We start from the raw sequence: 15,000 nt of genomic DNA on the forward strand, positions 1-15,000 counted from the left end.
TCCGTAGACAAAAGCTCTCTGTGTTCCCATGGCTATTTTTTAGTCTCATTTTTTAGATGTAAAAAAAAAAGTTACCTGATATTGATTAGACAACTAATTTGGAACCCAGATATAAAAAAAACACACACACATACACAAACCGGTGTATATTATTGAGCGTATGCAATAGGCTATAGCCTACTTGCTTGCGCGTTTGAGTAATGTTTGCGTTCAACGTGCCTATTCAGTTTTGGCGTTGGTATTAATCATACGTTGTTTGAAACCACGCTTTTTAAGGAACATTAAACATAGTTATGTTTGTAAGAATAAACAAGACAAATGTAGATGTACATAGTATGTTGAAGAGTAAACTGTGCATTTAAAAGTTACATCAGTGACTGTTATTAAAATTAACTTTAAAACACTTTATGCAAAAGCCATGTGGTAGCTCTCTGATGGTCATTTTAACAGCGAGTTCGGAGTCTACGGAATGCATGCTCAACAAACAGCTGGAATAAAAGCAAATCTAATATTAATAACAACACTCTTTTGTCGAGGGTCTCTTCCAACGCACCGCGGGAAATCACGCTATCGGAAGAGAGTCGAGAAACCCAGGGATGATTAACTCGGCGGTTGGCAGGCCTGTCTTTTCCCGCCATTGATGTGCGATGGCCGTGTGATCGGATGCGACATTTAGCCGATTGAGCCCCACTCCACATAAATGGGCAATGTCATCACATTATCCCACCTTTGTACTCTCCCTTTTCGGCTCTCGCGCACGGCGCGGTAGGTTCCATTTTCCCGTGGGCGGCGCCGGCGGGAGGAGCCTCTCTTCGAGGGACGGGAGGCAGTAATTTGTAACATACCTCTTGTTTAGGTATCATAACACAGGCCGGCCCTCTGGCGGGGGATCTGCGCATCACACTCTCCCAGCTGCACTTCAAGATGCTTAACGGATGATAACGTACGAACTTTGTCTCTCTCTCTCTCTCTCTCTCTCTCTCTCTCTCTCTCTCTCTCTCTCTCTCTCTCTTTATGTTACTTAGAGCCTTTTGTTCGTTTCTCTGGATCCTTTTAGTCAAATGAGATTAATGAAGGGCACAACAATGAATGTTAATGTGAACTCCAGTGCCGAGAATTCGTGGATATTTATTGTACTTAAAATGGCGCGGGTCTGTATTTGTGATGCACAATGTTCCTTTCTCGAGTTCAGTTTGAAATTATGAAAAATAATAAATATGACGTTCATGACTTCTAAAATTAAATATACGAAAATAAAATTTAGGTCACATGATTCACATGTATTAGTAATATTCGTTCAACATCAGCAGCGCCGATAACGTGAAAATTATTATTGAATATATATATATATATATATATATATATATATATATATATATATATATATATATATATATATATATATATATATATATATATATATATATATATATATATATATATATATATATATATATATTCTTCACGTTATCGGCGCTACTGACGCTGAATGAATATTAATAATATACATAAACCTCGTAACTCCAATTTTCTTTTCTATTTAATTTTGGCAGCCATGACAAGTTTCCAATAGATTTTTGATTATGGAAATTTTAAATTTGAGTTCGATTTGTCGTGAATGTTTATATATATATATATATATATATATATATATATATATATATATATATATATATATATATATATATATATATATATATATATATATATATATATACGCACACACACACAAACATATATGTATGTGTGTGTACAAAATGCTACAGAATTCCCATAAACTCATACGTATGCGGAAAGAGTATTACCGTATGATCACCCCTGCAAATAATTAGCACTATTGCTATACATACAGAACTAAAACGAAGCAAATATGTATAAGTTGTTCAACAATTGTAAAAAAAAAAGTTAAAATATCTTACATCTGTCATTCTTGAATCAGTTTTCACCAGCTCTCTCTCTCTCTCTCTCTCTCTCTCTCTCTCTCTCTATTGGTATCCCTCAGTATCATCCGTTCCTCATCCATGCCCTTAAATACGACCCACCTGGCGAGAGACCCTCAAACAATAAGGTCCTTACGGCAACCAACCGTAAGGGCGGAATTCCCTTGGACGCCTGCCCCCGCCCTCTCACGGGCGTAGAGGCAGCTCATATTGAGTAAATAGTTTATGTATCTTTTCTTTAGGGACGGGAGATGGTCACTTGATGGGAAGTGAACCAATCATAAGTGGCAGTGATAGACGACGAGGGATTGGGGTGGGGGGCTGAGCGCCCCTTCTAAGCCCCCTCAACTCCTCTGTAATTCCCTGTTCCCTGTCCCCTATCTCACTCACTACCGGTACATTAACAACTGAAATCAATTCTCAACCATTTTCGGGGAGTGGGGTTGGTTTGGGGATTTGGAGAGGCGGGGGGTGGGGGGGCGAGGTTGGTTGGTTGCAGGGGTTTGAAAGGAGCCTCATACAGTTGTATGATGTATTTCCCTTATATTCACAGTCGCTCTTGTGGTCAGGATGTTTACCTGACCAGCTAGAACACCCATGTTCAGTTCCTGATCGGGCTGGCACAATTTGGGCATATTTTGTTGAAATTTGTAATTGAAATTTGTGAAATCTGTTGGCCTACAGAAGTGAACTTAAGTAGCGGATTGAAACCAGCGTACAAAAATGGCATGGGGCTTGCTACCCCATCCCAAAATAATTGATTAAAAAGTTGGGAGGGTTGCGCCTTCTGGGGTCCCCCTTGAAAAAGGAAGAATTGTGTAGGTTAACATACATCGATACATACATACATACGTGCATACATACATACATTCAAACACATATATATATATATATATATATATATATATATATATATACATTCAAACATATATATATATATACATGAGAGAGAGAGAGAGAGGCATTGTACTTACATCTGTTGTGCTGAGAACACTGTATAACTGTTCTCAATAAGCTGGAAAGCTTAGAGATGAACAAGCCGGCTTCCGAAAAGGCTGAAGTTGCACAGATTAAATATTTGCGAAGAGAAATTGCGCAGCAGTGGATGGAACATACGAAAACACCTTGTGAGAGGTCTACCAGTGCATGAGATCTCTTCCTTCTGTAGTTCCCTCTACCTACTCTTACTTCCTAATGAAGACCTTATTCTTTGGAAGCTTGAATTTCAAGTCAGTGGCCCCTGTGGTGGGCTTGTTCCATATGAATAGGGTTCGCCTGAATAATTATAATAGCATCACTACGACTTTCCTGTTTAATGTATGAAGCTAATTAAAACTATCCATGACGGTCATAAACGCATATTTTTATGGGTCTTGCCGAGTGATCTGCAGGACAAAAGTAAAGTGCTACAGGGTAAGTTACGTCACGTTTGCTGTTTGATCTTTTCGTGAATTTTATAACAATAAAACAAGTAAAAAATGCGCCGAAGTTTCTTCGGAGCAATCGAGTTTTCTGTACAGCCGCTACAGCGTATAATCAAGGCCACCGAAAATAGATCTGTCTTTCGGTGGTCTCGGTATAATGCTGTATGAGCCGCTGCCCATGAAACTTTAACCAAGGCCCGGTGGCGGCATATCCTATATCGTTGCCAGACGCAAACGGGTATGGCTAACTATAACCTTAAATAAAATTAAAACTACCGAAGCAAGAGGGCTGTAATTTGGTATGTTTGATGATTGGAGGGTGAATGATCAACATACCAATTTGCAGCCTCTAGCCTCAGTAGTTTTTAACATCTGAGCGCGGACAGAAAAAGTGCAGACAAAATAAAGTGCAGACGGACAGACAAAGCCGGCCCAATAGTTTTCTTTCACAGAAAACTAAAAAGTGGCTAGCAATAGAGGAGAAGATTTACACTGGATTAACACTATAGAAGCTTAGCATACACAGAATACGCTGATGACGCTGTTTTAATTAGCAATACACCACAAGATTGGCAAAGCTTGCTAAAGAGGTGGGATTCAAAATAAATTTAAGAAATACAGAGGTAATGAGGACAGTTTGACCAATAACATTATTAGATGGAGGGAAGACCATTTAAAATATTTAGGAACATATGCAGTGCGGGTTCTCTCTGGCTGGAATTTAGCGAAACACTAAAAAAGGCAAATCAGGCAACGCGCTGGCTGAATAAGATTCGGTTGTGAAACAAGTTGAAACTTTATACGAAAGTCCGATTATATGTAAGTTCGTCAATCTGGGGACGAATTTTCCTTCAACAGGACTTGAGATAAGGATTTTGACAGCTTCGTCAAAAGCACAAACCAGACCCATTTAGATTCAAGTCAAGTGGAAAAATCCTACATCCTACAGATGACGCAAAGCCTGTAACGCAATAAAACAAACTGGAGAGCATCCTAAATACACCGTTTATTGTAAGCTGTTGGTTTCGATAAACGTAATGTGAACTTCAAGCCGTTCAGAAATCACAAATTAGCCGATATTCTCATTCACAAAGAATTTTTGTAACACTGAAAGCAATGTATTCTAGATGTAAATGTAAGTAGTCCGAGATTTGTGGTAATTTTTTGTAAATGATTTATCGAATAAAAACTCAAAGAAAAAAATCATTGACTGAAAGTGTGTATTCCACTTCATTTGGTTTAAAGTATTTCCTTGTTTGCGTCTTTTCCATTTCTTGCTATGAAAAGCTTTTGTTCATTGTGCCCAGTCTGATCTCTAAATGGCGCAGTCTTTTAACATTTCAAATATAATATTTTAAAAACATTAAAACAACACGCATTGGAGATGCAGGTCGTTTTACTATAATATGTGTGTATATATATATATATATATATATATATATATATATATATATATATATATATATATATAATATATATATATATATATATTAAAAAGAGGGTATTGTGATTAATAAATACTAAATATGTATCTGGTTAAAACGTGACAAGTAGATTATATATATATATATATATATATATATATATATATATATATATATATATATATATATATATATATATATATATTATGTATGTATGTGTATGTATAATTATATAATATATATTTTATAATCGCCACTACATTCGGAAGCGATCATATAAAAGAAGTCAGTTTTATGTGCATGTACACGAAAGACTAATTAGTCCGTTGTAAAATCACAAAGCACATCATCAGTCCAGGTTTCAAATTCTACCGAGAAATTCGTTGAACAGAGTCCGCTGTAAAAAGCCAGAATGCGGGAACTACGTTAAATTATTCTGTTGCAAATTCCTGCAATGTGGCGTTGCCCAGTTAACTAACTTTCAGAGTAAAACTGTGAAAAAACATTTGCTGAGAGAGAGAGAGAGAGAGAGAGAGAGAGAGAGAGAGAGAGAGAGAATTCTGAAAAATGCATCCTTGCTGATCAAAGTGTTGAGATACCATCCAAAATGCAACACTTCTAGCTAAATGGCTAAATTCTTCACGTTTAATTTCACCTTGTGCTTTGTGCATTTACGTGATAAGGAATTTTTAACAAAAGGTCCAACGACGATCGCTTTAAATGTTCGTTTTATCAAAGAAATAAGTAAATCTTAAAACCATTCAGACCTTTTTAAAAGTCCGGAATAATCCCTTAAAAAAATTTCACCAGACTTTCATTTGGCCAAAACGAATTCCTTTTTTTGGACAATTTACCGTTTACAAAGTCTGTAAAAGTGAAAGAGAGTCCTCTAAAGTGAAGTGTGAGGTAAATAGCTTTTACCCTACAGTATTATCTGCGCAGGCGCATCAATTGTCAAGGGATCCCGTGAGCCAGGGAGCCAGGTTGGTCAACATATTACGACACAGCTAAGAGGCTTAAGGGTCCTGGGGCGGGGTCTATGTCCATAGATTACTAAACCTAACCCAACCTAACCTAACCCGCCCTAAACTAACCAAGCCTCAGGCAATTCCGCCTACGACTTTAGAGTAAGCAGGCAATGAGTAATGTGAAAAAGTAGATAGTTAGGCCATCTTGCAAGGGTAAATAGGTCCACTCTCAGATCTTATGTAACGAACATATAAGACGTGCATTGACCAGCCATTCTTTCCAAAGAACGGTGACCAATACATTTCAGTCCCCACAAACAACAACAGCCTTAAACAACAACAGTTCTTTCCACAGAGCGATGGCCAATATATTTCATTCCCTACGAACAACAACAGTGATAAACAACACCAACAACAACAACATTTGCATAGCCACCGATACGTAAACAGACGTGTGCATCCCTTCCATGAGCACGCTTCGCCTGACTGTCATGCCTTTAAAGACGACGATGGCTAGAATTTAAATAAGAATTTCAACCTTACGAGCAATCATGGCCTTCATGAGTATGGGTCAGTGGAGGGAGGGGGCGATGAGGGGAGGGGCAGACGTCCTTAAAGGGATATTAGTGGATTAATCAATTAGAGAATGGCAAATGCTCTCGAGGCGGACAATGGAGGCCAGGCAGAAAGATTCACAAAAGCAAAGAGAGAGAGAGAGAGAGAGAGAGAGAGAGAGAGAGAGAGAGAGCTTGCCAGGTATGTCGTCCATCTTCTACGCTAAATACGCGCTTATCGCCTCTGGAGATCTACATTGAAGAAGACTTTCTTTTTTAAAGGGGCTCCTTCGGGCGATCTTTCTCTTTGTTGAAAGCTCGTTGAAAGACTTACACGAGAGGCTGTCGGGAGGGGAACGCGACCTCTCGAGAGACATAGCGGAGGAAGAAGAGCCATTGTCATGCGCATTCTTAAACGCACTGGTCTACTCTATCTCCTTTCTTTTTTTTTTTTTAAATAACCAGCGGGCAATTACGATGACGCATCTCCTCCTGGATTCCAGGTAGCCGATGGGGCGTCACTTTTTAACGAGATAAACAGGAGATAACCAGAGTGGATGCAACAACGAATACAGATGCAACAATAGACTTGATGTTAATAATAAAAATGATTGCAGTGATCATGATGTCATTTTTTAAGGAGCTGAACAAAGAGTGGATGCGGTAAGGGATACAAATGTGGCAACAGACTTGATGATAATACTAATGATACTAAAAATTATTGCAGTGATGATGATGATGATTACATTATCGTTTCTGGTCACTGAAAGTAATCAGTGCGTTCCAAATTCTGAGAAACAATTATTAGAGGAAATGTGATAGATAATTTTTTTTTTATCACATTTGGTCAAAATATCAAAATGTCTTCAATACCGTGCCTTTGAAACTAGTTATAGCAAGTGTTAAAAGACCAATTACTGATAAACCCTACGTCCTTCTGTTCAAGGACTAAGAACTTATGCTGGCATATGGTCGGCTTCGTCCTACAACAAAAAAAAACCATGAAAGATTCAAATTAATATTTTACGACAAAGTTGAATAACAGGTGTGCAAAGAGCCCTCCAAATATAACATCTGTACAGTAACCGAGGCACACACAAAACATTAAGAAACTGAAATCTTAACATCAATTCTAGAAAGATTCCTTCATACATGTCATTTTGTGTTTTTTTTTTACATAGACATAAACAACATACAAGACGCATCGATTTAAGAAAAACTTTAAATATTTGAATAAATGTTTAAATAAAACTACGAATATTTGAACAGCCTGTATATCCTAACTTCCTTGAATCTTCCTTGCATGAATATATGTATCATTATAATGTACTCTATGAATAAATAATCATGCATAAAATTACAGCAAATCCATAAGAAATTTTTTAAAAATCCATCAAACCAAATGTCAGAGGCGAGATATTTTATCTCTACACTGAAAAGGAGACGAAAGTACCCAGATAGCTTATGTATTATTTTCTAATTCTCCCGCTACTGATTTCATTATATTTAGCACTCGTCCGATACAAGGCTTGGTAATGAAAAAAACATTTTCATCCAAAGGGCATCAGTGAAATTCCGTCACCCATGTCTTTCCAGTGTTTTATCTTTCACAAATATCCACTCAACTTCAGCCTACTTTCTCACAGTTCTCATCAAAGTACGTCCGGGTCTTTCAACGTATGGTGCCCACAGTAGACAAACCGACACTATCAAGTACTGTTTCTCCCCAGAGGCGGTTCGACGGACGTGTCCAAACCACCTCCACATCCCCTTTATTCATTATCTCATCTGCATATGGAACGTCCGTAACTTCCCTCATGGTATCATTTCTCACTCTATCCTGCCATCTGACTCCTATCATTCTTCTTAAAGGCTCATTCTCAAATCGACAAAATTTCTTGGATATAGATTCAATGTCACAATGATTAAATGTCCGTACATCAGTACAGACCGTACTGTAGTACATTTTTGAATAACCATACTTTCGTATGCTATTTTAGTCTATTTGACTTCCAAATTTTAACTAGCCTACCCACCGCTTGATTTGTCCATTTTAGGTTGTCATAAATTCCAGCGCAAAAGAACCTGTACTGGATGTCGTCGTTCTAAATACTGGAAAGATTCAACTTCATTAATCCTTCTCCAAGTAGTGTTGTTTCACTCTTTCGTGCATACTTTACCCACATTACCTCTGTTTTGCTTATATACATTAGGCCTTTCCAGTATCTCTTTACTCAGTCATTTGCACCATGATTCACGAAAAGCTATGCTGCCCTAAAGTGGAAGACTGCAGTGTCTGCAAAAATACAAAACTGAGAAAAATGGTAGATACTGCAGTTTTCCCTTGCATTACTATACTGATTTTGCAGATACTGAAGACGGGACCCCAAAATAAAGCTTTGAAGTATCATTCTGAAACTGCAGAAACTTGTGTATTAGTATTTCGCTGAGTCCAAAAGGTGGCATACCTCTATTTCGAAAATTTTGCAGATACTGCACTTTTCCATTTTAGGGCAGTATGGCATCCAGTCGATATCTTTTGAATTCATTATTTCACTGGGACTGATAAAAGGAATTTACCAATCACGGGTGTTTATGCGCTCAAGGACTGAGTTAAAAGGCCTTACAACTTGAAATACTAATCGCTCATAAAACCTAACACAAGTCTTTGCAGTCTGGTGCAAGTGACAGTGGTCAAAGTTGTACAATTTCAGATAATACCAAACGTTGTAGCAACAGTAGTAGAATTGTTTTATTGTTATAAAATATTAGTAGTTGTAGTATTTTCAGTAGTAGTATTAGCATTATTACTGACACTAAACCTTTTATATTTTATCTTTGTTATGTTATTAATTTATTTTTATTTTTATTGCAACCTGTTTTTTCTTCTGAAAACTTATATTAGCGAAGCAATGGACTTTTTTGTTTTATAATAATAATAATAATAATAATAATAATAATAATAATAATAATAATAATAAAAGTAAAAGTATTATTATAATCAACAGTAGTAGTAGCAATTGTAATTGTAGTTATTCTAATGAAAATGCCCTCGATGTACAAATACCATTTATTACTTATGTCACTCATGATGAAGAAAATAGCTGGAAAGCAGCATTGAATTCCAAATGGATACAGAAGACAAGAGCTAATTTTCTTTCCCTGTTGTCTTTCAGGTCAAAATCTGGTTCCAAAACCGCCGGGCTCGCGAGCGCCGCGACCGAGAAGCGAGAGCCAAGGGCCTGCTCCCGCCCTCGTCACTAGGGACGCATTCCTCTCCCGTGCCATCGTCCTCTTCGGCCTCGTCTGCTTCAGGCGGCGGGCCCCTGCCGCCCTCGGCCCTGGCTCTCTATCAGTTCACTGCTGCCCTGGCGCCAGGATCGGCCTCGGCCTTCTCCCCAGTCTTGCCCCGCCCATCTTTCGAAACCACGCCCGCGCACCACGCTGACTCCTCCTGCGAGCCGACCGCCCATCACGACGACTCCCCGATCGCTCCGCCCTCTCTGCGTGACGTCAGCAGCCTTCTCCCCTCCAATGACGCGAGCCGGAGTGTACCGTCTCCCATCCTGAAGAAGGTCAATAACATCATGGGATCGTCGCCGCCCGGGCCCTCGGCGGCGATACCAGCGCCCCCTCCGTCCCCGATGGGGTGTGACCTGATGGCGCCCGCCGGGCTTCCTAACGACTGCCCCATGTCACTGTCTCCTAAGAAGACGAAAAGTAGCATGCTCTCCGATGCCAGCCCTGACACGCCCTAGGATGACCTCACGGGTCATGAGCAAGGGTGCAGAATATCTCCAAGAAACAAAAGATGTTTTGATACCCTGAAACGACCTAGGACAACCTCAAGGATCATAAGCAGGGGCGCAGAATCTCTCCAAGAACCAGAGTGGAGTGGTACCTTTGGCACCTAGAATGACCTCAGGGGTCATAAACAAGGGCGCAGAATCTCTCCAAGAACCAGAGAGAGTTTGGCACCTTTCCACGACCTAGAATGACCTCAGGGGTCATAAGCAAGGACGCAGAACATCTCCAAGAACCAAAGAGGAATTGGCACATTGCCACGACCTAGAATGACCTCAAGGGTCATTAGCAAAGGCTCAGAATCTCTCCAAGAACCATAAAGGGTTTGGTACCTTTGACACCTAGAATGACCTCAGGGGTCCTAAGAAAGGGCGCAGAACCTCTCCAAGAACCAGAGAGGAATTGGAACAGTGCCACGACCTAGAATGGCCTCAGGGGTCATGAGTACAGGCGCAGAACCTCTCCAAGAACCAGAGAGAATTTGGAACTTTTCCAAGACCTAGAATGACCTCAGGGGTCATGAGCAAAGGCGCAGAACCTCTCCAAGAGCCAGAGAGGAATTGGAACAGTACCACAACCTAGAATGACCTCAGGGGTCATAAGCAAAGATGCAGAGTCTCCCAAAGTACTAGAGAGGATTTGGCACTTTACCACGACCTAGAGTGACCCCAGGGGTCATAAGCAAGGGCACAGGACCTCTCGAAGACCCAGAGAGGACTTAGTATCCCAACATGACCTAGCATGACCTAAGGGATCATGAGCAACGGAGAAGAATATCTCCAAGAACCAGAAAGGACTTGGTACCCTGACACGACCTAGTACGACCCTGAGGTCATTAAGCAAGGCATCAAGATCTCTCCAAACACCTAAGAGGCCAAATACCCTAACATGCCCTTGACCTCAAGACGTATGGACAAGGTCAAGGAATCTCTCCCATTGTCTGAAAAGTCTGGGTAACCTGACATGCCCTAAGATGACCCTGTAAACCACCTGCCAGAGAAAAAGGTCACTTCAAGAGCCAAAAAGACTAATACCTGATGTAATTTAAGTGAATGACAGGGCATTGGGGCAAGGGGCATTGGGCACCAGAAGCCACGGTCGACTAACATTGTTAATGATATCGTTAATTAATCCTGTAAAATGTATTTGTATTTAAATCATCGCAGTCATCGTAACTATCATCATCCTCATCATCATACGTGCTGATATCCCTTTTACTATTATTATTATTATTATTATTATTATTATTATTATTATTATTATTATTATTATTATTATTTCATATTGGGGGCTATTATCATTTTTATTATTATTTCACACTGGCTATTATTATTTTTAGTATTATTTCAAAAAAGGGGGTTATATTATTATCATTGTTAACAGAAGAAAAAGGCCCATTTAATGAAATTTGTGCTTCCATTTTCTTTCCGTTATAGACACATTTAACACATTTACTTCCTACACGTTGTGTAAAAACTTCCATATAACAGAAAGAAAACAGAAACAGAATTCACTCAACATGTAGTTTTCTTCCATTATCAACTGTAACATGATTGTTAGTCTTTTTCATTATTATTATTATTATTATTATTATTATTATTATTATTATTATTATTATTATTATTATTATTATTATTATTATGAACTTAGATCTTTGTTTCACACCCTTGTATGTATATGCTAAAAGAAAAAATAAAGTTTAGATGAAATATTTATATTCAGAATTTTGTAAACGGGTGACCTTCCTGTGTTAACATCTCTGTGGTTGAAGATTTGACGCAGACAGGTTCGGAAGGACTAAAGAAGAATATGTCTAAGCTGAAGTTTATCAGTCGAAATTCGTTAAATTTCAATCTAAATGGGCCAATGAATAATTAAATAAATATATAAATTATATATATTTATATACATACAATTTATAAATATATACAAATATATAAACAAACAAACACACACACACATATTATATATATATATATATATATATATATATATATATATATATATATATATATACAGTATATATTTTTGTTATATATATATTATATATAAATATAAATATAATATATAACTTTATATATATAATAACATAGGGAATATATATAGTAATGTGACCTCCTGCATATGGTATATATATCATCTAACTATATATATATTCATATATAGATAGATATATATAAAAATTTATATAATTTATATCATCTGTAATTCCAGTTATAACTTGGAATACTGAAACACAGTAATTAGTCATTGGAGAAAATGTATAAATAAATATCATCCATGCAGTCTATATGCAAATTAAACGATGCACACACTTAACACATATTTTTCCATTTTAATATATATACATCTCAAAAACAAAGCTGTATGGTGCATCAGAGAGAAATTCCGAATTCTGATAAAACGTAAACAAGAACATGGGTGACACACACACACTAAAAGTCACACAGGGAATGAAACATACATTTTCAGTCATACCACTTCAGGTCCCATGTATATTCCACGCCGCCGGTTAATTACATAGCCCATAGCTAATGAAATGGTTTTAGTAATTAGAAAAATATCTACTGTTAGAGTTACGTGCAGCCATTTGGAAACAAAACTGGTAAGTTTAAAGGGTGATCCTTTGGTAGGAGGCTAACGAACTTGAAGGAAGCCGAATTAAACATGACATTTGGCGCAAAATTTAATATCTGAATACTTAGTGTAATTACATTTTCCTTTTGGCTTTAAAAGGGATACTACTCATGACTATCAAGTAAAGAAAAAAAGAAATTCCAAGCCATAGGGATCGCTATTTACCTAAAAGTTAAAAGACTTTATGACTACTGTATCACAGCCATTTTGAAACAAAACTGGAAGTGAATGATCCCTAAACCTATAACATGACATTTGGCGCAAAATTTATTCTTATGGTCTCCTAATTCCAAAAAACATTTATATATACATAAGTATATACACACACACACACACACACAAAACACACACACATATATATATATATATATATAAATATATATATATGGTATATATATCCAAAAATATATATATATATATATATATATATATATATATATATATTCTAAATCGATCCATGTCCATACGTTAAACGTTAAATTTGCAACAAGTTACCTTTCTATGCTAATTTTGTCACAAATAAACAAGCGACTTTTTCATACTTTCAAATATTCGGCTCCAGTTACCCCTTAATATCGGATTCACTTTACCTTGGGAAACATCTTAGGCCAAAAGGAAAATAGATGGATGCATCCGCCCTGGCCAGGATGCATATACATATATCTATATATATATATATATATATATATATATATATATATATATATATATACATATATGTGTGTGTATTATAGATAGCCAGATATACGTATACATAAATACATACAAGATTATAGTCACTTGAACGCGACATATCACTCATATATGCTGTATATATATATATATATATATATATATATATATATATATATATATATATATATATATATATATATATACACAGTATATACTCGCTCGCTATTATGATACACTTAAATCAAACTACCTTCTATGCATAAGCCAGCTACCTATCTTACTTCGGAATACAAACGGTTACTTAAAAGACATACCTATGTAAAAGAACATTTACACAGCAATAAATATATATATATATAAAAAAAACAAGAAATTCCCCTGCAGATGTGTCTGAAGCGATGAATCAAAACACAAAGAAAAGTAAATCAGTACACTTTACCTTCGGAAGACGCTGTTGAACGATTTTTTATTTTTATCTTGAACTGAATTGATGAAGTAACTTGGCTTTCCTATTCCGGTAACGTTCAACTCTCTCTCCTTTGACACTACACTAATTCACAAGGGAGAAACGTTCGCCTCGTTATCATTAATTACGATAGAAAGACGTTAAATTTATCACTTATAATTACTGGCCTGACTTGGAATAGAAATCCAAAGTAAAGTATCTAGCATGAGTTTACTAGGAGCACATTCGTATGGTGGATGGCTTTCTTAGCGTTTGTGGAGTGGAACGGAATACAGAGTTTAGGACAAAGGTTAAGCACTTAGGGACCACTGAGGTGATTCATCTCGGGCTGGAAAGGGACTTATTTTACGTGGATAAGAACCAATTGGTTACTTAGCCACGGGGGTAGAATCCGAACCACATTATGGAATTTCTATTACCAGAAATAAATTTGAAAGGTGTAGCAGGAGGAGAAACTCGCAGTTGCACTATGGAATAATTGTTAGGAGAGGGTGGATAGCAAGATGGAAGAAAGATAATATGAATGGAGGTACAGTAAAAGGAATGAAAGGGGTTGCTCTTGCGTTTGTGTATTCAAAGGTGGCAATACTTCCATTTAACTTCAGTTCATGAACAATTTATATTTGCAAAAGATTCAGAGACATTTAGTGCAGGTTGCTGAAATGCTGGCAGTTCACCATGTTGTTCCTCTTTGGACCGGTCGATATCGTTCTCGGTTAGCGTTGTGCTGGGCCTTTCTCCGTCTCTTGAAGAATTAGAATTTATTTCTGGTGATAGAAATTCATTTCTCGGTATAATGTGGTTCGGATTCAATAAGCTGTAGGTCCCGTTGCTAGGTAACCAATTGGTTCTTAAGCACGTAAAATAAGTCTAATCCTTCAGGCCAGCCCTGGGAGAGCTGTTAATCAGCTCAGTGGTCTGGTTAAACTAAGGTATACTTAAACTTTTAGTTCACCATGTGAGAACGGTTACGCTACTTTTTCCTCTCTTGAAAAGTAGTTATACTGTATTCAATCGCGTGAGAATAACAAAGATGTTCTTAACACTGGTCAGTACGCAATTACAGGCGTCAGTGGACACAGAACCATTCCTTCTCTGTTGTCAGGAG

The 15,000-nt window shown here is 37.4% G+C and overlaps 2 protein-coding genes across 2 annotated transcripts in view; one reads left to right on the forward strand and one right to left on the reverse strand.

Annotated features, from left to right (window-relative positions):
* LOC136826984 (uncharacterized) overlaps window positions 1-10,210 on the forward strand; it is a 94,239-nt gene extending 84,029 nt beyond the window's left edge. Inside the window, 1 exon segment of the mRNA XM_067084613.1 lies at window positions 9,487-10,210. Coding sequence (XP_066940714.1) covers window positions 9,487-10,068 — 582 coding nt within the window. The 3' untranslated portion in view covers window positions 10,069-10,210.
* Window positions 1-15,000, reverse strand: part of dlt (codanin-1 like protein dlt) — a 172,670-nt gene that overhangs the window by 139,280 nt on the left and 18,390 nt on the right. The gene's annotated exons all lie outside the window — the stretch shown is intronic.

This window comes from Macrobrachium rosenbergii, chromosome 41 (genome assembly GCF_040412425.1).
Source record: "Macrobrachium rosenbergii isolate ZJJX-2024 chromosome 41, ASM4041242v1, whole genome shotgun sequence".
Lineage (NCBI taxonomy): Eukaryota > Metazoa > Arthropoda > Malacostraca > Decapoda > Palaemonidae > Macrobrachium > Macrobrachium rosenbergii.